The following is a 27,165-nucleotide window of genomic DNA, read 5'->3' on the forward strand; positions in this document are numbered from 1 at the left end:
ACGTCTTGCCATCCTAACGGCAAACACCAGCCATCTCCTCCTCGCCCCGTTCCGTGATCACTTGATCAAATCTCCGTCCCCTCGCGTATGTGGTACCTAAGAGGTTACGTCCAATTTCGGCTTCCCCTTCAAAATTTTCTAGAGCTCCTTCAGTGGAGCAGCGTAACCCGGAGTGAGACTAGTGGCCAACAGGCTTGGAGCTCACATATTTAGTTTTGTACAGCCCCCAACCCCTTGCAAGGACGCGTTTTGCGCACCTTTTAAATTTGTCCTCCCAATTCTCTTTCGATTTTTTTTTTTCGAAATGCCGTCTAGTCTAGCGCATGCGTCGAAAGATGTTCGATATTAGTTCTGAATTTCTTGCTGGAACAAACCTATGGTTTCTTATTTGAGGAAAATAAAGCTGGAAGACCCATGTCGTAGATTTAGTGTATGTAAAAGAACTCTCTCTCTCACTCACTCACTCACTCACGTCTAACATTGGAAGTTACGCGAAAGAAACACAAAAATATTTCATAAAAATTTATTATGGTCAAAGTGATATACAAGATAAATAGTAGCTATACATTTTGTAGAGTAGTTCAATTTGACATAATGAAGGACCAAAACGTTGTTCGTCCTTGAAGCAATCCTTTATCATTGCAGATGCCTTCAGATGTGATTCGAGCAAACTCAAGTCCTTTCCGAGACTTAATAGGTCTCCAGCTGACATCTTCTCTCGCTGTTGGATTTCTGAATCAAAAATGTATTCCATAATATAAGAAAAAAATTAATTGAACATTATCATGGAAAATACTGTAGCTATAAAATATGGTACAAACATACATTAGAGAACAAGAAAGGAAATAGACCTGATCCAAACAATAATGTCATATGTAAGCTTACATTATAGTTTAAATAAAAAATACATTTTACATGTTATCTGTGGTTCCTTCACTCCTGGCCACCGGCGTGGCTCAGTCGGTTAAGGCATTTGTCTGAAGTTGCTCTCGGACGCGGGTTCGATCCCCGCTTGGGCTGATTACCCGCTTGGGTTTTTTCCGAGGTTTTCCCCAACCGTAAGGTAAATGCCAGGAAATATGGAGAATCCTCGCCCTCATACCATCAAATACCATCTCGTTATCATCGATCTCATCGACGGTAAATAACCCCGTAGTTGATACAGCGTCGTTAAATAACACACTAGAAAAACCTTAACTCCTTGTATTGAAGTAATTACATTTATCGAGAGTTCGCGTGAATATTCGACATTTGTAAGTATTTAAGTTTATTGAGGGATATTGAGGCAATTGAGGAAATCCTAGGGGAATAAGTATACTGCCCTGTATATAATGAGTTTGAGTTTAAAGAACGCAGCAAAACATTACAACGTGGTCGGTTTTGACGAGAATGCAAGCCCCCTCATTCTAGGAGTACTAAGGCATCATGTTACAAAACCCGTTCACGTCTGAGAATTTCAGACACACAATAGTACATTATGCAACGAGCCTATAATGGTAGTAATTAAGACGCAAGTACGATTGTTTATGAAACGAGCGCAAGCGAGTTTCATAATTTTCATACGATCGTCTTAATTACCATTATAGGCAAGTTTCATACGACTTTTTATGCTCGACCATATTTATAACTTGAAAGTATTCAAAATTATGGTTATGTGCGAACTGACCTGAATTGTGAGATGTGCGCAGACGCGAAAGTATTGATTTTTTCCGAGGCCGATTTTAATTGACCTTGGCACAGAATAAGATGAACATTACTCTGGTATAACCTGAAAATTGATTTAGAATTGAAAAACGAGATGACAAATTGAATTTATTTGAATATTATTTACAATTAACGCTAATTATTATAGTAACAGAACATAACCTTCTGCTAAAGTATTGGATTTCCAGCCTCCGTGACTTTTCGCTAATTCTCTTTCGATTGCATATCCGAGAATAATCGATACTTGCGGTTTTATAACGGTACAAAGCTGACTTGTCATTGGCTGAACACCTGTAAGCTGACTTGTCATTGGCTGAACACCTGTAAGCTGACTTGTCATTGGCTGAACACCTGTACTTTAATGAGTAGGTGTACTTAAATGACATGCATTAAAGGACTGCTACCAGGTGTATAATTACTACATTTCGGCATGGTCGAGCATAAAATATATTATTCAACGACTTAAAAACTGTGCAGATGTTAAAGATATTGCTAAAGATAGAAGGTAATATTTATTTATTTATTTATTTATTTATTTATTTGTTTATTTATTTATTTGTTTGTTTGTTTGTTTGTTTGTTTGTTTGTTTTGTTTTGTTTTGTTTTGTTTTGTTTTGTTTTGTTTTGTTTGTTTGTTTGTTTGTTTGTTTGTTTGTTTGTTTGTTTGTTTCGTTTGTTTCGTTTGTTTCGTTTGTTTCGTTTGTTTCGTTTGTTTCGTTTGTTTCGTTTGTTTGTTTGTTTGTTTGTTTGTTTGTTTGTTTGTTTGTTTGTTTGTTTGTTTGTTTGTTTGTTTGTTTGTTTGTTTGTTTGTTTGTTTGTTTGTTTGTTTGTTTGTTTGTTTGTTTGTTTGTTTGTTTGTTTGTTTGTTTGTTTGTTTGTTTGTTTGTTTGTTTGTTTGTTTGTTTGTTTGTTTGTTTGTTTGTTTGTTTGTTTGTTTGTTTGTTTGTTTGTTTGTTTGTTTGTTTGTTTGTTTGTTTGTTTGTTTGTTTGTTTGTTTGTTTGTTTGTTTGTTTGTTTGTTTGTTTGTTTGTTTGTTTGTTTGTTTGTTTGTTTGTTTGTTTGTTTGTTTGTTTGTTTGTTTGTTTGTTTGTTTGTTTGTTTGTTTGTTTGTTTGTTTGTTTGTTTGTTTGTTTGTTTGTTTGTTTGTTTGTTTGTTTGTTTGTTTGTTTGTTTGTTTGTTTGTTTGTTTGTTTGTTTGTTTGTTTGTTTGTTTGTTTGTTTGTTTGTTTGTTTGTTTGTTTGTTTGTTTGTTTGTTTGTTTGTTTGTTTGTTTGTTTGTTTGTTTGTTTGTTTGTTTGTTTGTTTGTTTGTTTGTTTGTTTGTTTGTTTGTTTGTTTGTTTGTTTGTTTGTTTGTTTGTTTGTTTGTTTGTTTGTTTGTTTGTTTGTTTGTTTGTTTGTTTGTTTGTTTGTTTGTTTGTTTGTTTGTTTGTTTGTTTGTTTGTTTGTTTGTTTGTTTGTTTGTTTGTTTGTTTGTTTGTTTGTTTGTTTGTTTGTTTGTTTGTTTGTTTGTTTGTTTGTTTGTTTGTTTGTTTGTTTGTTTGTTTGTTTGTTTGTTTGTTTGTTTGTTTGTTTGTTTGTTTGTTTGTTTGTTTGTTTGTTTGTTTGTTTGTTTGTTTGTTTGTTTGTTTGTTTGTTTGTTTGTTTGTTTGTTTGTTTGTTTGTTTGTTTGTTTGTTTGTTTGTTTGTTTGTTTGTTTGTTTGTTTGTTTGTTTGTTTGTTTGTTTGTTTGTTTGTTTGTTTGTTTGTTTGTTTGTTTGTTTGTTTGTTTGTTTGTTTGTTTGTTTGTTTGTTTGTTTGTTTGTTTGTTTGTTTGTTTGTTTGTTTGTTTGTTTGTTTGTTTGTTTGTTTGTTTGTTTGTTTGTTTGTTTGTTTGTTTGTTTGTTTGTTTGTTTGTTTGTTTGTTTGTTTGTTCGTTCGTTCGTTCGTTCGTTTGCTTGTTTATTCACTTACTTATTCACTTGTTTATTTATTTATTCATTTCTATTTATTTACTTATTTATTTAGCTACTTGCTCACTTATTAATTTATTTACTAATTTATTTATTTATTTAGTTATTTTTATTTATTTATGATCTATTTATTTACTTATTTATCTATCTATTTACCTTTGAATCTATCTGTTTATTTATTTTATTTTATTTATGTACTAATTTATTTATCTATTTATTTATTTGTCTATCTATTTATTGATGTATCTATTTTTTCATTTTCCTGTGAGCACTATACAAGTATAATTTTTATTAAATTTTAGGCGGAACTGAAATAGTAACCAAATCCTCCATACTCTCTCGACCTAGCAACTTGTTCTCCCCTACTCCTGTTTTACATTCTGAAATACAGACTGCCTGGGAGTAGGTATTTTTCAGCATGGAAAATTACCATTACTCTCACACAAGCTATTCGATCGATCTCGAAAACTTTCCTCAAGACTGTTTCCAAAATGATAACAACGCTGACAGACATGTACAGTAGTAGCTGGGGGTTACATTTTTAAATGAAATGTAAATAAAATGATTCAGTTATTGATGTTGACAGTTAGCGCACAATTTGATTTCTTTTTACTTTATAACGTATAATAAACTTTATGGAATACTCACTCATACTTTGCAAAGTTTGTCCACAAAGACATCATGACGTCTACCATTTTTTCGTCTTCTGCTGAATAGGTTGAATTTGGAAAATCGTCATTGGGTGGAAATATGTAAATCATTTCATCTCCGTGACTTACACCTACGAAAATGTGAAAAGAGCAAAGATTAATCAATAATACTGTATTCCATATAGTGTTTAACTGCAGTTTCAAAACCACACTTGAATCTACATTAAATCCTGCCCACATTACAATCTCAACAGGACATCCAGCTATCGAAATGTACTTTTATTATACCCATAAGTATGTTATGTTTCATTAAAATGATCCTCTTGTAAATAGAGAGACGGAGAAATTGTCTTCTCTTAGTTTAGGATTAGTGACATAGGCCTATCGATGCATGATAATACTACGTGTGCATTCATAAAATAATTGTTAATTGAGAACCACATTTCTGTGTCATATTAAAACACGGAAATTTTCGTACCATCCCAAGACATACATTGACTACTGTATTTATTACAGCCCATCTTTTTTCTGTAGACTATGAATAACAGTATGTATGTATGTATGTAATATGTATGTATGTATGTATGTATGTATTAACACTACAATTGGGTATACACTCGGTGGCAGTGATATATAATATACAATAATACCATTAGAATAATACAATAATTACAGCAATAAATAAAATAAAATAAACGGAAATTTACTTGTAACTATAAATAAATAGATGCAATAAACCTAGGACTATAAATAAAAACTATGCTATAATAACGCCTACAATAAGCAAAAGTAAACCTAACTTATAAGTACTTCTATTTCACCCAACTATTACCAATTTAAGTAATTACATATCACCTTAATTAATTACATACCAACTTAATTACATATCACCTTAATTAATTACATATCACCTTAATTAATTACACATCACCTTGATTTATTTACATATCATTTAATTACATATCACCTTAATTAATTACATATCACCTTAATTAATTACATATCACCTTGATTTATTTACATATCATTTAATTACATATCACCTAAATTAATTACATACCAACTTAATTACATATCACCTTAATTAATTACATATCACCTTGATTTATTTACATATCATTTAATTACATATCATCTTAATTAATTACATACCAACTTAATTACATATCATCTTAATTAATTACATATCACCTTGATTTATTTACATATCATTTAATTACATATCACCTTAATTAATTACATACCAACTTAATTACATATCACCTTAATTAATTACATATCACCTTAATTAATTACATGTCACCTTAATTAATTACATATCACCTTGATTTATTTACATATCATTTAATTACATATCACCTTGATTTATTTACATATCATTTAATTACATATCATCTTAATTAATTACATATCAACTTAACTGATTACATGACACAACCTAGATAATTACATTGCACCTACAATTACATTTTCAGTCTAATCTTCTCAACCTTTCCTTAAATGTACTGATTTTGAGAGGACCACCCTGAAAGATTGCCGCTCTTCCAGTCTACTATTGTGCGGTTAACAAAGGAAAATTTTGCCACGTCCTTTCTTTGTTTTCTACAATTAAACTTCCTAATATGATCAGCCCTGCCTAAGTATGATGGTGTTGCTAATCTAGCATTGATGTCGGTCCATGCTTTGTATCCCATTTGTGCCTTAAACAATGCGGTGAGTCTGGTTTTTCGTCGCCTTGATTTGAGAAATTCCCACCCTAAGTCTTTTACTATCTCTTCATCAAGTCCCTTTCCCATTTTGACATATTTTGATGTCTTGCGTTGGAACTTTTCTATTGAATCGATTTAGTTTTGTCTGTACGGATCCCAACCTACTGCTCCATATTCCATAACTGGACGAACAGGGTTTTTTACGCTAGTTCTTTTGACCTTCGGTTAGATTTCTTCAGAATACCTAGAGAAATGTAGTGCTTTCCAGGCTTTCCTTGTGGTATTAGTGACCTGTTCCTCCCAACCCAGTTTGTTACTTAAATATATACCTAGGTATTTACAAGTGTTCACTTGTGGCACCGATGTACCATTCAGCTGATACTTACTTACTGGCTTTTAAGGAACCCGGAGGTTCATTGCCGCCCTCACATAAGCCCGCCATTGGTCCCTATCCTGAACAAGATTAATTCAGTCCCTACCATCATATCCCACCTCCCTCAAATCCATTTTAATATTATCTTCCCATCTACGTCTCGGCCTCCCCAAAGGTCTTTTCCCCTCTGGCCTCCCAACTAATACTCTATATGCAATACCATTCAGCTGATATCTGAGACAAATTTCTTTATGCGTTCTACTTTTACTGACATTGATTTTCTTTTTATTTTCTGTCGTCCAGGTTTCATTTACGTTAAGATCGTTTTGTAAGGCGGCGATATCGGATTCATCATTAACTTTCTATATATTGTACAGTCGTCCGCAAATAACCTTACCTGAGAAGTAGTATTTATATTTATATCGTTTATATATATATAAGAAACAATAGAGGTGCAAGAACCGCCCCTTGAGGCACGCCTGATGTTACATTTCCTAGTTCCGATATAGATAAAATCACTTTATTGGTTAACTGTGATACGAAAAAAGAAATGGTGTTGAAAATGTGTTGACTACGACTGTACAAAGGGTCTCGCTCTTGTCTAACCAATACCCTTCCTTCCGGTGACTGAATGGTCAGACCTTCAGTCTGTTACGAAGGCGGACTGCGGTTCGAGTCCCTGTGAGGTCTGGGATTTTCACTCAAATATCCATAGTGACATTTGTGGCGGACACTCTGCCTATACCGTACATATTTGTGTAGAGGAATTTAATTTAACATGGAAGGTAGACATGTAATCACTTTGTGCAGAGAATTGATTAATGTAAGTTCACATTTAATCTTAATGGAGTTTTGGAAAGTAACACAACATAAATCCATACTAAAACTTCTATTCATATAACGATTCAACATTTCTCACCATAATCTCCATTAGAATCCCTAGACAAACGACTGTAGCTACGTGAACCATGGTAGTCAAATAAATAATAGAAGATCGGGGCAACATGTTGATTCATGTGAATCCGTATCGCTTTGTCTGTTCCATGCAGAAACCAACCGTCTGTGAACAACTAAAGAAAACAAATATGCTCAAACAGTTCCAGTTAACATATCATTGCTGTCTGCCTGAATTTGTATTTGTTTTTAAGACTTGGTATTGTGGCAACTTGAGTGAATGGGGGCAATAGTCGTAGATACTCACTAGGTCTATAAAAATATTACTACTAGACTATAAGTACAAGGAATTAAGATTTTATCTATAGTAATCTCAGACCTCGAGTGACATTTATTAGGACTATTTCGTGAATAAAATAAAAATGTAAATAATATATCCCTAACATTCGCTCACAAAATGATAATAATTGTATATTCATGAATACTTAACCTATTCAGACATTGTGAAGTCGAAACAGATGAATAACGATTACTGCAATAAAGAAATTGAATGTTATTCAGTAATGCCAATTGAGAAAAGCGAAATACAGGTTTTAAAATGTTAATTACATGCACTGCGCTTTTCTCTTGTTGTTATACCAAGAATACGTTTTCATTATCTGCTGAAATCATAATTTAATTTAAACATTTTATAGCATAATAATTATATTGTAATTATTACAAATAACCTGATTAATACTTTAATTAAATGAACAATTGTTATGAAGGAGTGTCATTTTCTTTAGATACAATGGACATGGAATTAGAAATGAAGATGTAGATGTGGAAGTAGGATTTCGCACTTTATTTAGTACAATCTGGATTCATGGTTATCGATTTATGTGGAAACAGTTGGCGACATTGACTAAACAAAAGAACGACCATGCAATAAATTGATAGTGATAAATCAAGTTGCAGAAATTATCGCGATGTATGACTGTGATTGGTTGGAATTCAAAATTTCATTAAACTTCCTTGGGCGAAAATGGAATGACGTCATATAAACGAAATAGTCGTAATCATTATTGTTATTATTATTATTATTATTATTATTATTATTATTATTATTTATTATTATCATCATCATCATCAATTATGATAAGATTAAAACAGCAATATTAGAAGTCAATAACTCACATCAATTATTTGGTTCACAGAATCGTTCCCGATAAATGTATCTCCGAAGTAAAACATTTTCAGCTCTTCAATTGTCCTAAGGGCATCGTGTGAAGACCCCCTGAAGTACAACATTGTTGGCAGCAAATTATCAAGCATGTTATTGAATTCCAAGGTAAGATTCTCTCCGTAGATTCCTGTAAAATGAAACATTTGCGAATCTGTGCTTGATTTAGGGGAGAGTTGGGTAGTATCGGACATCGGGTAATATCGGACAGTGCATTTCTTTCATCTGCCATAGATGGTAGTACCTGAATGACGTAGTTACGTAGCTGTATACGACATCATAGAAACGTACCCATGTCATTCAGGTACTATCATCTGGTTGTATATGAAAGAAACTCAGTGTCCGATATTACCCGATGTCCGATACTACCCAACTCTCCCCTAATCTATCACCTGCAGTAGTCAGAAACAGGCTGGGATGAAGTCTCGGGAGTGGTATGAATTTGCGATGCTGATGTTGGATTACTGTAATATTCTTAAAATCTTTGTTTTGAAACTTATTTGTAATTTGGACATGACTTGTTTAGCTGAATCCACCACGTCTACACTTCACCCTACAATCAGCTCAGTAAAATGTATTTCATTACATTAAAAATTCGGATGCAATTTTCTCCCTTGTTGTTTTCATCTGAACGTGAAAGAAGATCCAAATTTCGTAATGTCGCACACTCTACAACAGAGGTCTCCAAAAAGCGTATCGTCATTCGTGCTCTCGATGCTGCACGCCGAACACAGTGTGCTGTAAGGCTAGAGAAAGGGAAGAGACTCGTACTTCAACAGATGGGAGCGGTCAGTGGGGGATCGCGGCAACGGTGTGCTTATGTTTACAAATAATAACATCAAAAGAATAAGAAATATCATACGTTTGTATATTATTTTGACATACTATGAAGCTGGAGCCCCGTCTGTTGCTATTGACGCAGGCCATTGAAAATTCAATTTCTTCTGTTCTATGGTGCCTTTCAGTGCCTGGAAAAGATCTTCTCCAGTTGTATTTTGTAATTACATCTAGAAGACATTCAGACACAGTAAAATGTTCATTAACTCCTCGGATGAAAATGGCTAGGTGAGCTTTTATCATTTCTATCTGTGCTTTCGTCCAATGTAAGTGAGTAAGCTACAAACTGGTTAATTGTGGTTTCGACTTCAGATTCAATTGCATTTACAATCTTGAAATTCCTTCTCTGAACTGTAATTGGAAACAATTTAATTTTCTTAAACCTTGACTTTGTTCTGGACACTGTATTTTAGTAACGTCCTGTATGCACGATTTTACAAATGATGCTTCTGTAAGGGGCTTCATTGATTTTCCAATATTACAAGCTAGAACATACCTAGCAGGAAGTTTTTATTATTTAAGACTGAGGACACGTGTGTGATGTGTGTTTGTATTTTCTTGTTTTATATTTATCAAAATATTTGTAGGCTTACGCATTTCACCTACAATTAAACGAAAAACTATATGTTTGTCAAGAGGAACTGAGTGCAAACGTATTGTAATATACTGATTATTATGTATAACCAACAAGTATACAGATAGCCACAAAATAAATTATTTTCACACGTCCAACATGCCTGTAATTGTATGATATTCTTTGTGAAGAGTCGAGTATTGTCGTCGCATGTTGAATTTTAACACATCCTTAAGAATTTTCGAACAAATTAAGCATTTCACATTCTCCCCACTAACACAAAAAAATTTCTCTTTCTATTCATCCTTGAATGTACTACGTCCATGATTAGAAGACATTGTGAAACGGAGGAAGACTCCGACCAACACAATGATAATGGCAGTCCGCCACTGCTCTTCGTTTGCGCATAAACACTGAGTACAGTACAGGTGGGGATGGGTGAGGCGGAGCGCGCTCATTACGTACTGGCTTCGGTTCCGTTCAGGGGCTTACTCGCGAGTAGACTTTTGGAGACGTCTGCTCTACAGCATATTTCTTTAGCACTGGCCAACGACGCCTTTTAATAATATAGCTACAATATGGCCCAGAATAAAGTATACCAAGTTTCTGCACCATAAACATAAGCTTCGGTATACTTTATTCTGGGCTTTACTGTAATATTGACTGTTTAGAAAGTTTGAACTTATCAACATAAATAATTGATTAAATTGCGATCTTACCTGTGTTAATTACGTAAGCATGTGCGGCTTACAGCTGTTTCGGTGCTATTCGACACCATCCTCAGAGCCTACTAGATATCGGCGCTATCTCAACTTCGCTGTCTGTTGTGTGGGTGCGTTCGTGTGATGAAGAGTTGTGTCAAATAGTGTGTGTGTTCTGAAATTGATCTGTGTGTTTTGAATTTGACTGGGGTGTGTTTTAGTGTGTCGGTATTGTGACAGCCACCTCGAGACTCGAACACGCTTCCCGCAAGAGAGCAGGTCGCGCGTGAGTCGACAGGGGCTACACGGAGCACTGGGGGACGGCGCGCGGCTTGGAGAGGCGAGGAGAGGTTGCGCGCGCAACAGCTATGTGCGGAGTGAAGGGGGGGAAGGACCCTCCCGATTCGTCCAGCAGTCCGTCGAAGTGGAAATCCAGATTATTCGACAGTGGAATCTTTCGCGAACTCTCGAGAAACTATAGTTTTGTTATAAAAGAGAAGACGCAAGTGAACGTCAGTCAGTCAGTCAGTAAGGCAGTGTTGTTAAAGTCAGTGGAGAGCAAGCCAGACAGTCTTGTGTGGCAGTGAAGCCAGCTTCGAGACCAGAGCGCGACTTGAGTTGTGTCCGTAACTGTGGAGCCTGAAGCCCGGAGTTCGAGTGCAGTGGACCGCAGTTGGGGGACCTGAGTTCGAAGTGCAGCGGATCGTCTCTGAAGGTCTGGGGTTCGAGATTCTATGAACGCGAGTGACTGAGCTAGAAGAACTAGCCAAGACAAACGAACTGTGAACTGAGAACTGACCGTTCTGTGTTGTAAATAGTGCTTTGTGAATATTAGTTAAGATTAACAGTTCATTGTTGTTCGTAATAGTCCAAATAAATTGTCATTGTCGTCAGTGGACTGCACTAACGAATACTGTGTTACTTTGTGGAGAGCAAATCCTATTGTTGAGATAATAAAGTTACATTGTTGTTCAGTAAAAAAATTTACAGTATATTTCATATTGTTCTAGTGTGTTGATTTTGGCAACAGGCAGCGAAGTTGAGATAGCGCCGAGATCTAGTAGGCTCTGAGGATGGTGTCGAATAGCACCGAAACAGCTGTAACCGCACATGCTTACGTAATTAACACGAGTAAGATCACCATTTAATCATTTATTTATATTCAAGTGTTAAAAGTAGTGTAGGAAAGTTTCAACATGGATTATGAATACTGTTAGCCTGAAATACTTAAATACTTTTATGCTCGACCATACCGAAATGTAGTAATTATACACCTGGTAGCAGCTCTTTAATGGACCTTATTAAAGTACACCTATTCATTAAAGTTCAGTTCTTCAACCAATCAGAATACGCCATTGTAGCAATATGAAAGCGCAAGTATCGATTATTCTCGGATATGCACTCGAAAGACAACTAGTGAAACGTCACGGAGGCTGGAAATCCAATACTGTCGCAGAAGGTTATGTTCTGTTACTATAATAATTAGTGTTAATTGTAAGTAATATTCAAATAAATTCAATTTGTCATCTCGTTTTTCAATGTCTAGATCAATTTCAATATTATATCAAGATTAATGTTCATTTTACACTCTAGATTATATCAAGGTCGTCGACTTTGTTTCTCGGAAAAAATCAATACTTTCGCGTCTGCGCACATCTCACAATTTATGAGGTAGGCTATTGCACAAGGTCAGTTCCGTTCCTCACTCACATAACAATAACATGAATACTTATGATTAATTTCAAGTTAGAAATATGGTCGAGCATAAAAAGTCGTATGAAACTTGCCTATAATGGTAATTAAGACGCTCGTATGAAAATTATGAAACTCGCTTGCGCTCGTTTCATAAACATACTCGCGTCTTAATTACTACCATTATAGGCTCGTTGCATAATGTACTATTCCATTCCATGAAACGGAGGAAAGCTTTAAAGGGGACATTCTAATGAAAACATTTTTTGCTCGAGCAGCAAAAAACTACTGAATCTGGTTAATAAATAATTATTATGATAAACTAATATTAAATAGCTACTAGATGCTACAATGGCTCCTTCGTCCGAATTGATGCCGACAATCCAGGGAACTTGGTGTACGGTGCTGGACTTTTCAACCATTTTCGAAAGAGGCTCCGGGATGAACTTGTCCTCGTCATGACCGGTCTCCATTACAGGCCTGAACGGTGCCAAGGGATAGATGCTCCACTCCTGTTGTTGCAAACAATGGAAAATCACATTAAGTTGGATATTCTAAAACAATACAAGTAGTCCTTCGTCAAAAAACTTACATAATGAACAAATCGTTACTTACTTACAAAGATTGAAAATGAGGTTTTACGGACGAGTTGGGATGTTGAATTTTGAAACTAATTCGTAGAGCACTTTCAATTCTTGTAACGTACAATATTTTATTTCATATGACCAATTGCATTATTTTTAATAAATGAATATTAACATGTACGTATTGAACAACAGGTAGAAAAGGACAATCCTAAAATATGCTCAGAATGAACTGGCACGTATGTATTGTTGAAGTTGAACGAACTGCGCTCATTGTATGAATTACATTCGCCGCCATATTTAAAGATGCCTTTAAAGGGCTTATCTGCAGAGATTTATTTATTTATTTATTTATTTATTTATTTATTTATTTATTTATTTATTTATTTATTTATTTATTCATTCATTCATTCATGTCTATAACAAGGCAAAGTCCCAAGTGCAATAGACAGTACAGATATTTGTTTAAAAAAAACATAAAATTGCATATAACATGAAAAAAAGAGATAAAACAGATACAAATGCAAGATACGAGTGTAATTACAAATTAAAAATTAAAAATGAAAAAAAAAAACAAATAGATACTACCTAAATAAAAGACACAGATGTAGATATAAATGAAAAATACCAAATAAAAATAGATACCATAGCCAAAAATATAAAATGTAGCTGTAATTGGCAAATTACAAAGTAAATATAACACTATGTTAATAAATTCAGTATACAGTATTATATAGTAGGACTAATATGCTTAATTTATTTATTTAAGAAATTCACTACTACAGAACACGTGTTCCAATTAGTAGGATAGCTGATTATAACTATACTACCATGCAACTAGAATTTAACATATCATGAAACTATTGCTGTATATAACTTTTTCTTGTACATATTGTACGATAACGAAAAATCTAAATCCTGTTTATTTGATAAGTGATTGTAAGTTCGAAGCATACCCCCATAATATATGTATCGCCTGTTCTCCAAGTATTCGCTTTAGTTTCCAGGTATTCCTCCTTGTTCTCCAGGTGTTACTCTTCTTCCCAGATTTTACCCTTGTTTCCCTGATATTACACTTGTCCAGCAGCTATTAACTTGTTGTTTAGGTATTCCCCTTGTTCTCCTCTTATCCTTGTTACCCTTGTACTCCCTTTGTTTTCCCTTTATTAAAACTGTTTCCCTTCTATTCACTTGTTCTCTGTATATTCCTTTAGTTGTCCTTACATTTCCCTCATGGTCTAGTGGTCAGAGCTTCTGGCTATAGTTCATGAGGTCCCGGGTTCGATTCCCGGTTAGAGCACAGGAATTTTTCCTTAAAGGGGATTATTCCTGTGTTCGTCCATGGTCTGGAATTTAGGTTAAGTTTAGATTTAAGACCTCTCCTGGCACCACATTATCATAATCATCCTATCACATCATCGGGGTAATGTAACTCCGCCTTCCAGGCGCCCCAACCTCAGAAGTGGGTTACAACTAAGCCATGGCCAGGAGAGACCAGAAATGTCGAAAAGGCAACCTGGATTAAAAAAAAATATATTTCTTTAAAGGGTAAGATGTTCACCTCTTTTTAAACACACAATAAAAAAAATCGGGTTAAATCACTACCCAATTCCCTTAAAAGCCTGCACAACCAATGGGACTGCCACAGTCCTTGCAAGAGAAGAGATCCTAGTCCTTACACTGTGCTAGTGACATTCGAGTTAACTCATCCCAAGTATTGCAGTGGCACCTCGAGGTACGTTAAATAAATAATGGAGAGAGACAAGCCAGACGGCGTGGAAAACCACGAGACACGAACTTAATCTTACACTTCTGCTCCCATGGTGACACGAGTGACGTCAAAGTAAACTTTTCACGTAAAACGTTACAATTTTTCTCTTCTTGTAGGTCGAATATAGGCTTTTACTTCAAAATAAAAAAAAATTCTACACTAAATAAATCATCAATTTCTGTTCCTTACCATGAAGTCGACATCTGTGTTAACAACATCAGAGACATCTTTACGTCTAAGGCAGTTGACGAATTCAATGCTGTACGATGTGGGACATCGGAGGATTTTTCCTAGTTTTATTGCATTTTCAGAGGCCACGATATTAGTTGCCATCGCCCAAGGACAAAATGCAGTCCCACTCTGCGAGATGGCGCGATGAAATAGACCTCGGACACAAAGAAACAAGAATAAGATCCTCTCCAACGGTTGCCATGACAAATTTGAAATGGAAATTGTTAGACTAAAGTCTGTTTTTTTGTTTTAATTAATTTCGGTGATGTTTTGTACGAAGTTCAAGAGTATGTAATTGACCTTAATTTACTCTTTCATTTTAGTGGTTTATTTTACGACGCTTTATCAACATCTATGGTTATATGAAGGTGGTAATGCCAGTGAAAGGAGTCCAGAATCCATCGCCGAAAGTTATCCAGTTACAATGGTTACTATTGGTTATTAATGGAGAAAAATTTCGCTCCGGTGCCGGGGATCGAACTCGGGTCCTCAGTTCTACGCACTGGACGCTCTAACCACTGAGCTACGCCGAGGCTCAATCCATAGCACCGGATACTGGAGTAGCTGTCTAAGTTTCAAAAATTAAATATGATGCAGATTTACTCACTGCACATTTTAGTGAAAACTGAGCTACACTGCCTAATCCCCAATATTATAAAGTAGTACTGGAAGGCCAACAAAACAATGCAATAGATAATCCAGATTCTGATTTTGATGAAATAAATGAAGAAGATACTAGCAGTTTTGTTTAAAGCCAGTTTCTTTAGTATTGTATGTTTTATTATTGTCTAACGGTACCTAATTGTTTCATTTTCAATATGTTCAGTTTTTCTCATTTCCTGTATGATAAAGAGTCATTTAATTCTCTTTTCTTTTGTAATCAAACAGACTTTCAAAATTTCAGTAAGAGAATAATTTACTATGTTCGTAGTTTTTTTTACTGTTACAAATATATCATTGTACTGAAGTTTATCTCTTTCTTTAATTAGAAAAGGATATCAATGTGAATTTAATTTAATTAACGTAATAAAACATTATAACTATTTCCTGAGTTTGATCATAACAGTCTCTGCACAAATAAAAGCGCAGAAATGTTGCAAAAAGGGACAAATCCGTGATCAAGTTACATAAGGGGACAACTCCAATATTATTTTGGAATGTTAGGGGAAAGTACAAATCCAGAATTATTGAAATTATGGATCCTGAATGTATGTATCCATAGTGATATAATTAGAAAAAAAAAAGTAGGAATATTTTAATTTTTTAAGTCAGTTACAGTTTTTTGCGATTTCCCAACAATTTGTTATTTTGGACGTGTCCCCTTTTGCAAATCGACGACAGAGATATCTTGGAAAGTTAGTGTACCTACCAGTGGCGGCCGGTGAGGTATTCTGGTGGTGGTGCCAAAAATGAAAAAAGGTCGTACGCAAATTACCCTAGTGAAACTGATAATCGCAGCTCAGGTTTGCATTATGTTAAATAAAACACATTAATTAAACCAGCTGTTTTACCAGGTAGTTAATAATGCATCTAGTAACAGTTACAATAACATTTCCGAAACTAATAACGAAATTTACAGATACAGATAATCAAAACTTTCACAGTATTGTTAGTCAAATGCAAATAAATTTTATAACTAGTAAAATTACTGGCAAAAATACACGAGATAAACAGTTATAAATAATAAACGAACACGTTTGCATTTCATTTAAAAGGCCGAGGAATCCAAGGCAGCGGCCTGAATAACACATGTTCATGTCCTGCACAGATCTCATGTATCGTTAACAGAAGCATCAATACTACAGCAACAGTGTAGCGATATTTAGTTGCCGCAAAATAAAACAAATATTGCACAACATTAACAAACAGTGTTACATAATACGAAAAAAAAAATATATATATATATTTATCTTTCTAAAAAGAACCATGACTATCTCTGCATTCAATATAGTTAAACGGATAATACTTTACACATTCAAATCCAAGTTATGTGCATTAGTTTTGAATTGGCAACATTACATTAACATTTGGCGCGGAACTTTAACTTGTCTTTTCGTGCAAGTCTGCGGTTGATGATTTCTGGCTAACGTCTCCAACAACCCTGCCATCTAGCGAAATTTCTGCATTACTGTGCTCTAGCGGGCGGAATATTAACTACTGAGTCAAACTGAATTCGGCTCAAAGTCTGCCATAAGAAACGTATGTAAACTAGAATCAGTAGCCTTTTGTACAGTGTTATATGGACGTAAGGAGTGCCACACAGACGTGGCTCCAAAGTTCGGAAAAACGCTGCAAGAGTGTGTCCCGATCTGTGCGCGCGCTCGTTCAGATGAAATACGAATAAAAGTGTAGAAATAAACTATTACAACTGCTTTTTAGGATATTATTTTTTGTTTATTTCATTGGCGGTGCCATGGCACACTGGCACTACCCCCAAAAGCCGCCCCTGGTACCTACAACGTTTCATGAACACCAAATGATGCAGAGTATTTATTGCACTACTGCTGTGTATACTGAAGTTGTTCCTTGTGATCTTTGTTCTCATTCTTTCAAGTTTCTATTTCTTCATTTCACGCCTTGATAAACACACATTGTGGGTCATTGGGTCTTATAAAATAATAGATTATGTAGAAAATTATTACAATTAATGTCTTAAGCATAACTATCCCTACTTACTCACCTCGACTGGCAGATGACAGCATGTGGTAGTGCACGCTAGCACCACCTGCATCCTCTCCAAATATAGTAATGCTTCCAGGGTTGCCTCCGAACGCTGCGATATTCTCACGAACCCAGAGCAGAGCTGCTACTTGATCTTTCAGTCCATTGTTGCCAGGACACACGGAGTCTCCAGTACTCAGGAATCCTAAGAAGCAGTTCTTTTATTTTTTCAATGAAGGTATTGAAATGATAATATTGTGAGAGGAAACGGAAGAAGCCAGAGAAAACCCCTCGTGTCTGCTTTGTTCACTACAAATTATTTCGTGACTCAGACGGTGGAAGGCAAAGATGCTAATCACTCCACAGTGGGCGAGTAATGGTGTAAATTACGAGAGTAAAAACAACGCGAAAACTACATAGTACAATTCCTAAACTAATTTCAATGAAATATAACTTGAATTTTTAAGTGACTATTACACTTTTGCTACGTCATACTACTTTTAACCAATAAAACGGCAAGAAAGGACGTCTTTCGACCAATCATGGCTGTTTATCGCACAATTTTATCACTTGCCTAGCATTTGTTTATTGTTATCGTTTCCCTTGCATTTGCTTTTATCGCTTCCCTAGCATTTGTTTCTTTGTTTGCCAACATTTCAAACTGCAAATTCTTTACGGTATTATAAAACATGCTTTGCAGTTGTCATTTGTTTCCCGCATAGATAGTTGACTGAAAATGGCGGCTCTGTTCAAAAGTTTTGGTGAAAGTAACACTAGTGAAATATAATTTTAGTACGTCAATTAATATCTAAGCTTATTTTATTTATTAGAGTACTTTATTTTTTCTAATCTTTATATACTTTCTTCTGTTTTATCACCTCTCTACTATTTGTTTCTTTGTTTGCCAACATTTCAAACTGTAAATTCTTTACGGTAGGTACAGCCCGATTATTTAATCCTGACAGCTCAGCGACCCGAAAGAGGGGAAGTAATAGGAGTAGTGGGGAGAGTTCCGGAGTAGAGATAAGGGCGAGCGGTCGCTAAAAGAATGCAGTACAGCTCATCTGTACTGGAAACACAACGCTATACTGTATGCGAGACATCCGATCGCTCTGACTGCAGGCGACAGACTAACCTGAACACCCCTTGGCGTAACTAAATGGACTCGCCTGACCCAGGCGCAGATCGCCGGCGACTGTCAGGATTAAATAATCGTACTGTACTATAAAACATGCTTTGCGATCGTCATTTGTTTACAGCATAGACATTAAACTGAAAATGGCCACTCCGTTCAAACGTTTTGATGAAGCTAACATTAGTAAATAAAATTTTAGTAAGTCAATTAATATTTTATTGTATTAGAGTACTTTATTTCTTCTAATCTTTATATACTTTTTTCTAATCGTGTAATAGTCAATTAAATTCCACTCGAGTTTTAATATCCTCCAGATAATGAGGACACATACAGGGACATCATTTTATTTTTATTAACATTTTTAATATTAACCTGGCTATACCTTTGGTTTAATGGTTGAGATGCGGAAACACAGTTTGTTACCCCCTTCCACAACTGGAGTTCGGTGATACTGGCGTAAAGTACAAACAAATCACTTTACTAGGTATAGGAGGGAAGAAAAGTAGTTCATCCATTTACGTAAACTAGGAAATATCGCAATTTTGAGTTTGATAATTTTCATTAGGTTTTGTTTAATCAAAGTAATTATAGTACAATGTTAACAATAAGTGTTTTTACTCAAAAACTGAGCTATCCATGCGGACGTATTCATTATGCAGTGTATATTATACTGTCTACAACACATTAGCGTACTATATAGCGAATGAAGTTAAAATGAAAAATAATCGTAGTATGGATATTTAAACACTTTTTTAAAATGGTGCCCGTTCATTTCGATACAGGCTTCAGTTCTTTTGTGCATATTATCGCACTATAGAATATTGCATCTAATTCCAATTACCAGTTTCATCCTTCATACTTAGTAACTCATGTTGAAATAATTCTGTACCTACTCTATAAAAGAGTACCTTACATACTGTAAATTCAATCTTCACTTCTGCCCGATCCGCACAGATAAAATTACTCAGACATGCTATCTACTGTCCGTCCAAGTGGTTATGTCGCATGATCGTAGAAAGGGGGGAAATCACGTGATAGTTAATTACTTAACGAGGCCCTTTTATTTAAGTTATTTTAAATAGTTTCATAATATTACGTAGATGTCCAATTAACTCCTAACAGAAATTAATGTTTTCAGAAAAGAGCTAAGAAAGCCCAGCCACTAGTCTTTACATTGGAGCGAGCAGAAGCAGGTGGGGAAAATCGAGATGCGACGTAGACAAACTGAAAATATAAGTCAATATTGGAAGTTTTCGTCACTGGAAAACGCGAACATATTTCTGAAACGTACTACAGGCCTACTCACTAATTCAGTGCTGCTTACTCGTATACGCGGCCTTGGTTCTGTGTGGACAGTTGGAACTTCATTAGTAGAAGGAGTGGGAGTGAAGTACATTCAAAAGCTCAGGTACAACAAAAATTGAAGTAAAAATAAAATGATGTCCCTGTAGTAACTTCATAGATTAATGCCTACGATTTTTACTAGATGCATCAAGAGAATATAAAATTATAACTCATAAATAAAGATATTGTCATGCAACTGAGTGAAACTATAAATAGAGCATGAAATTGGTAGCCTACACATAACAAATTAAAAATACGTTTTGTTAAGAAAGCCACTTTTTTCTAGCCAAGCATTATTAAAAAAAAACAAGACTTTAGGACAGCGATGGGGAAGAAGAAATGAGTTTACCGAGAGGTTTTATTTTAAATTTTAACCGAAATAGTTTAATCGGAATATATTATTTATCATATCCTTGGTTTGAGCTCTATGCCCATATTTTACTAAAATAGGAAAAAGAATATGATGACGATGATGATGATGATGATGATGATGATGATGATGATGCAAAAAAGAATCTATGATTTGCTCCTTTAACGTTAGCTTAAGACCTTACCAAGAGGTCCAAGTCTGTAGTTGAAAGTAACTAAAACGATGTCCTTATCTAAGAGGTTGCGCGGGTCTTTGTCCACTCCTGAACCAGACACCCATCCTCCTCCATGTATGTAGACCATAACGTCGTTCAGCGGGAAGGTGATCTGAAATGATAAGTCTAAAATAATTCGTTCATACAGATGTACAAATCTATGCAATTTAAAAGAAATGCCGTAACTCTAATAAATGTTTTCTTTTATTAGTAAAATATTAAGTTTAGTATTCTTCCTCCATGTTCTTCTTCCGTTCCTCGTTATCTTCAATATTCACATATTCCTCTAATACCTTCTCCTCTTCCTCGTTTTATTCTGTCGTTACCTTAATGGTTTTGCTCAATTAAGCCGTGTTCTCTTATTTCCTTATAGATAATACTCCATTTACTGTTATCGCACGAAGGAACCATATAGGTAATCAAATTCGGATGGTCATTGCTTCATAGAGTTTTTAAAAGCATTTTTCTGTCCACTTTTTTAACATGGTCCACTTTAATATTCCACAAAACAGTCGCATTTGTACGTCTCCACTTTCTTAAGGTCCTGTCTATCTCGACAATGTTAATTTCATGAAGTTTGGGTGCACATTGCTCAAAAACTGTTAAGATATCTAAACAAGATTTTCAAGGAATGTATTTACAGTCTTAATCTTTAATAATACCTACTACAATTTGAAGAATGTTAAGAGGAGTTGATATATTTTAAATTCCACAATTTTTGGGCTAAAACTTAATATCAATATTTGAAAGAAAATATTTCCATGAACGTCATAGCAAAATCCATAGCTATTTTTTTGTCTTATGGGAGTCTTCTTTGGTATCTAGTTAATGCAAACAAAAATTTTCACTTATTTTGGACAAACCGTTTTTTTTTTAAATATATATACCACAATTAAAAAAAAATGTAAAACTGAGAAAAAATTATTCTGGTTCATTTTTTTTTTCAAAAACTGTTCATCTAAAATAATTGAAAACATTTTTGTGCGTTAGCAAGGCCCAAAAGACTAATAAAAATAGCTATGGGTTTTGCTATGAGATTCATAGAAGTATTTTTAAAAAATAGGCCTCTTGATGTTAAATTTTAGCCCTAAAATTTGTGGAATTTTTTTTTAAATTATACCTGAACTCCTGTTACCATTCTTCAATTTGTAGCAGGTATTATTAAAGATTAAGAATGTACAAATATTCTCTGAAAATCTTGTTTAGATATCTGTAACAGTTTTGTTGTAGCGTGCACTCAAACTTCATGAAATTAACATTGTCGAGATAGGCAGTACCTTCTCACCTTAAATATGGGACATAATATTCTGAGTAAATTTAATTGTTTTAGTGTACTATTTTTAAGTTCAGTTTTAGCTCTGAAAAGTCCTTAGTAATGCTACTGGATTGAAATTGGTGTTTTCCTCGGGGTTATTCTGTTTCTTGTTATACCACATTACAGATACTCTTAAAATTTTATTTAACTATAAACCTTAAGGCAAATAGAGATAGTGGTCGAGCGCTTTGTAGTTGGCAGCAGCATCTATTTCAGTCACTCTGAAATAGAAACAGGCCTGAGAGTCTAAACTTTGAAGTTGAAGAAGAAAAAGAATAAGAAGGAAAAAAAGAAGATAATTATCTCCTGTGATACAAAGAAAACGCGCTATTGTGACCATTATTTTAACGATACACAATTAAATAGAAGACTAAACATGACTATCCAAAACTATGACAATTGGGAAGAGAGTGTCTTATTGCAGACCTGTACTACAGGCAGATATATTTATAATTTGAGAGATAGAGATTACGGATATTAGCGACAAAACGCAATAATTCACCTTCAACATGTAACTACTGTGAGAGCACGCACTATTCACCGTAAAGGCCATTCAGCTTATTAACGAGAAGGTGAAGTAAGTTCCGATAAACTAATTCACAGATATGCGCTGCATTTGCTCTCAAATTATAAATGGATCTCACGTCATTTGTTTCTCTATCGGCAGTAAAAATGCATGCGTCATTTGTCATGTTGGTCTTAATGATAATGTAGGATTGTAATTACTTCCGTTTTCTGCAGCCTCTTTAGTAGAAAATAATTCATAGTAAGACGTACAGACCCTTTGAGTAAAGACGTTGATGTAAAGACAATCTTCTTTTCCAATTACTTCTTTGTTCGTCACATTATTCTTCTGTACACATTTTTCTCCTGGTCGTGTGGCATCAAGCATTCCTTCCCAAGCATCTGGTGGTAAAGGAGCCTGTTGAGACGATATAGAACAACACAGGTCAACATACTTATTACAATTAGGTTAAAACAATCAAATACAGTTTCACTTAACAGATTTCATATTAATATCAACTGCGAAAACGCAATCAAAAAGACGAAGTCAACTTACCCGCTGGTAAAATACCATCACATACATAATAATAATAATAATAATAATAATAATAATAATAATAATAATAATAATAATAATAATAATAATAATAATGATGATGATTCGATTTAACGAATTTTAACAGAAATTTATTCGAATGCATTACTTATATGAAGATGTAAATAAATAACTTTCCATATTTCACACAAGTGAAATGTAAAACAATTATTGTTGTAATCATGATTAGTCAATCTATGACATACTGACATTGTGTTCGATAGACTATGTCTACCTCTAGGAATGACTATACTATGAGCGATTGTATTGATTTTTGTTATTTCTAACTTGGAACTTTCAGATACCGTGGGTGCTATTCATAGACATTTCGCTAGCCCACGCTACGAGCGTGCTAAACTAGCCTCGGCTATCGACTGGTTACTTTTACAGGATTCATATCATATCATATCATATCATATCATATCATATCGCTAACACTGGTTTATGAATACCAAAAACGTTAGTTCGCTGGTCATCCACCGGAAGCCCGCGCTAAGAATGTCTATGAATATGGCTCCGTAAATTTAAAATTAGAATTAGATGTAACGAGCTCAACAGACTACGCTATCCCTTTGTTCTATCTGCCCTTATGATGAATCCTGCATGTATTTCAGAAACGTTGGAAATTTCAGTTTCCAGAACACGGTGGATTACTTAATAACCTATTTCAGTTCACATTCACCGTGAAAGCCTAAAAATCCACATGACATTAAAATTGGAATAAACTTTTAATTTCAAAGTAGCCTAATTCTTGTATTACGTTGAATGACGTTAAAGGTTTGCTTCGTAAAATATATAAATACTAGAAGTATACTGAACAGTTGAAACTCATTCAATCACTTACTCTAAACCTCTGATATCCAACCGGAGGTTTTGCATATGGGATATTCCAAAACGCCATAAATTGTTTTCCTTTCCGTGTGGTAAGGATTCTGCCCATTACAGTCCCGTTCCTAATCGTGACGTTCACTCTGAGGCCTTGATCACGTATTTCATTTTCTTGCACTGGCGTTGTGGGGACAACTATAATTTTCTTCGTAGTAGTCTCAGTTTGAACTTTAGCCTTCTCCGTTGTTTCAGAATGCTTTGTTGAGAAATCCTCACTATCATTTTTTCTTAGTGTAGTCGATGTCAGTGTTGCCTTTGTTGATGTGTTTTGAACCTTGGGATCGCTCTTATCTTCATTTGGGTTTTCTGTCGTAGGCTGACTTGTAAGTACTTCAGGTTTATTTGAATTCTGATGAGTATCAACAGTAGATTCTCCATACGATTCTGTTTTGTTTAAGGTACTGTCACCTGGTTTTGTCGTATGTTCAATTTGTGTAAAGAAAGTTGTATTATCATTTCCAGGTTTGGCACTAGAAGCACCATCAAGCATATTTGGATGGAGACCACTCACACTTGGGCTCACACCTGGGGTCACACTTGGGTTCACACTTGGGGTCACACTTGGGGTCACACTTGGGTTCACACTTGGACTCACACTAGGACTCAAACTTGATTTGCTAGTTTCTTGTGAGGGCAAATTTTTGTATAATTCTGTGGCTGTCTGATAAATGTTTGATTTCACATTAGATGCATTTCCTTCCGGTACTAGGTTGGAAACTGTCTTGTTCGTAAAATTATCAGTACCATTTGTAAACAAATCTGTAATTACAAAAACGGGAGCAGTTTGTTTGCTAGATGTCTTTGTCGACGTAGAATCTAAAACTTTACTGATTTCCTCTTTTCTCTTCAAAATGCTAAAGGATTCATTTGTAGATTTCTTATTGGTGGAATTTTGTACTTGCGTAATCATATTGATAGATGAAGAAGAATTATTACTCATTTTTGGGAATTTAGCGAATATTTTCAACACTTTAGAGTCTGCCTTTCCTCTTTGCCCTTTGGGTTTCATTTTTAACTTGTAGTTTTTTAACGTCGCCTTTATTTTATGATTCGTATGATATTCAGAAAAGTTTGACATTTTTACTTTAAGATTTCCATTTACTTGCCTCAAATGGTCACTTACTGTTGAAATACTATCTTTCATCGATCTTTTCAATCGCCTGCTCTTATTCATAATGCTGTCCAAAGAATTTCTTGTATCTCTGGAAATGGTTGATTTATCATCTGAAAAGTCAGCATTGTTGAACGCATCCAGAAGTTTTCCATCGCCTTCTTGAAGCTGTTTGCCGATGTGTTTACTTATGAGTTCTTTACGTGACAGTTGGACAATTCTACTGAGACAAATGACGATCACCATTATTAAAAAGCAAATCACTTTCATCTTTGGTGCCGAATAATTTCGCTGCTGACTCATACACACGCGTCAGCGTAAAAAATCTCTAGTTTCATCGTACTTAAATTGAAGATTCAGTTCGTGATTACTGACCTGCAACAGACAATAATGCGCAATACATCATGTAAGTTACAATTTTACTACATTCTTTTCAGTCACTTAATTTGTACCTAGAACATAACATTAATATACATTATGTGGATATAAAATAAGAATATTATAAATTAAATTGTTATAAACGAAATCGTACAGTCTATAATAACACTGGTTTACCAAAAAAACTTTTTGTCTTCTACTGAGGAAATTTTAATTGTTCTGTACTGAAATTGATGCGCTGATTCCAGATCTGTAATCAGATTTATCATAGCACGTCAGCGTTTTGAGTTATGGGACTGTAACATTAATTATAAATCTTACTATTCTATACATACCTGTACCCTAAAATCAGATATATAAATTGAGCTCAGTTTATATTATATTCTTTGTAAATTGTTATATTATATTATTTCAAATAAATTTATTAGAAGATATACACTTACAATACGTAGTAAGCACTAAAACCTCTGTTAAAATTGCTTGAGATCTTTGCTTTTCCGTTTATGTTGGCATGTGTTGATCGCTGTAGGATCCATCATGCTCGGACCGTATTGACCCTGGTACCTGGATTTCATCGTCGATATGTCCTGATGGAACTTCTCACCATGTTCGTCACTTACAGTGCCGAGATTTGATGGAAAAAGATCAAGGTGTGAATAAAGAAAGTGCATTTTTGAAGATATGTGACAACCTAGATTCTGAAATGCTCTAAGTATGTTGTACATAGCTCAGCATAATTATCAGCTCCATACTTTTCTAAAAACCTAGTTGACACTAATACAAATGTGTCCCAAGCTTCTAGTTCAAGAGCACTCAGTTTTGACGTGAATATAGTGTCGTGCATCACAATTAAAAATGTAAAATGTTATTAATCTAAAATTGTGACGTGATAGAATAAAAAGGACTTCAAATCAGTAATCAGCACACTCAAATTAGGGTTGATACATTTGTTTTTGTTCAATAGCAAAATCACTGTAGACCAATGTAAACAATGCAAACATCCATTTTCCGGCGGGATTCGAACTTACAGACATTATAATTTCAAAGCTGCTCCTCTTTAGCCATTACGTGTATATACTAGTAGCAACAGCATGCGTTGAGTATTGTATGTTATTTTTTTTACGTAATTGTGACTTTTTTCCTCTCTTTACTAAGTTGTAAACTTGCTCGTGCGGCTTCTATCGCGAATTTTCTTCGAAATCAGAAAGCTCTATAAAACTGAACGTAAATTACAGCTAATAAGCATAGAACAATAGTAAATGGAATAAATTTCAATCTTTTCTGAATGTCGTAAAAGTCTGAAGCAAGAATATTGTGCTGGACACAGTCATTGGAATAAGAAAAATGAAATAGGGCCTACGTTTTGATAGCCATATATTTAGAGACGATTGCTTGATTAGAGTTCTAAGAAGATAATGTTACGCATAAAAATACTTTTGGTATTGAAAATTCCTTAAAGTGGGAATTCATATTCGTATCTCTGAAAACCATCAGCTGTAAAATTCAGACTACAAAAAATCACATTGTTTCAATTATTCGAAAAATTAAATACAGAAAAATGTAGAACTTCTAATATTCAATTCTACTTATTCGACTATATTTATAAAAGGACCAAACTGTAATTAAACACTGAACAGTTTTACCTTATTTACAATGGCGGCTAGATCAAAAGAGCTACATCTCAGTAACTTACAGGCAAATTGTCATTATATCATATACAGGGTGAACTTAAGTAATGTCATTAATTTCAGGAGATTA

The 27,165-nt window shown here is 34.6% G+C and overlaps 1 protein-coding gene across 1 annotated transcript; it reads right to left on the minus strand.

Annotated features, from left to right (window-relative positions):
- Positions 1 to 537: 537 nt before the first annotated feature.
- LOC138708569 (carboxylic ester hydrolase-like) lies at positions 538 to 25,430 on the minus strand. Its single transcript, XM_069838685.1, has 10 exons — positions 23,875 to 25,430; positions 22,713 to 22,853; positions 20,587 to 20,728; positions 17,573 to 17,758; positions 14,851 to 15,128; positions 12,647 to 12,818; positions 8,457 to 8,632; positions 7,306 to 7,456; positions 4,303 to 4,435; positions 538 to 732 (listed from the first exon to the last, which is right to left on the minus strand). The coding sequence occupies exons 1-10, from the start codon at positions 25,330 to 25,332 to the stop codon at positions 582 to 584; spliced, it is 2,988 nt and encodes a 995-aa protein (XP_069694786.1). The 5' UTR covers positions 25,333 to 25,430; the 3' UTR covers positions 538 to 581.
- Between the last annotated feature and the right edge of the window lie 1,735 nt (positions 25,431 to 27,165).

Source organism: Periplaneta americana, chromosome 11 (genome assembly GCF_040183065.1).
Source record: "Periplaneta americana isolate PAMFEO1 chromosome 11, P.americana_PAMFEO1_priV1, whole genome shotgun sequence".
Taxonomy (NCBI): Eukaryota; Metazoa; Arthropoda; class Insecta; order Blattodea; family Blattidae; genus Periplaneta; species Periplaneta americana.

What these genes read in the sequence shown, in the direction of transcription:
- LOC138708569 (XM_069838685.1), bottom strand. Translation starts at nt 25,332, where the DNA reads ATGAGTCAGCAGCGAAATTATTCGGCACCAAAGATGAAAGTGATTTGC. An exon ending in AGGAGCCATTGTAGCATCTA is followed by an intron (nt 8,633 to 12,646) that starts GTAGCTATTTAA and finishes TTCATTTTACAG; the next exon opens with GAATCTACGGAGAGAATCTT. An exon ending in GGATTCTAATGGAGATTATG is followed by an intron (nt 4,436 to 7,305) that starts GTGAGAAATGTT and finishes ACATTTTCGTAG; the next exon opens with GTGTAAGTCACGGAGATGAA.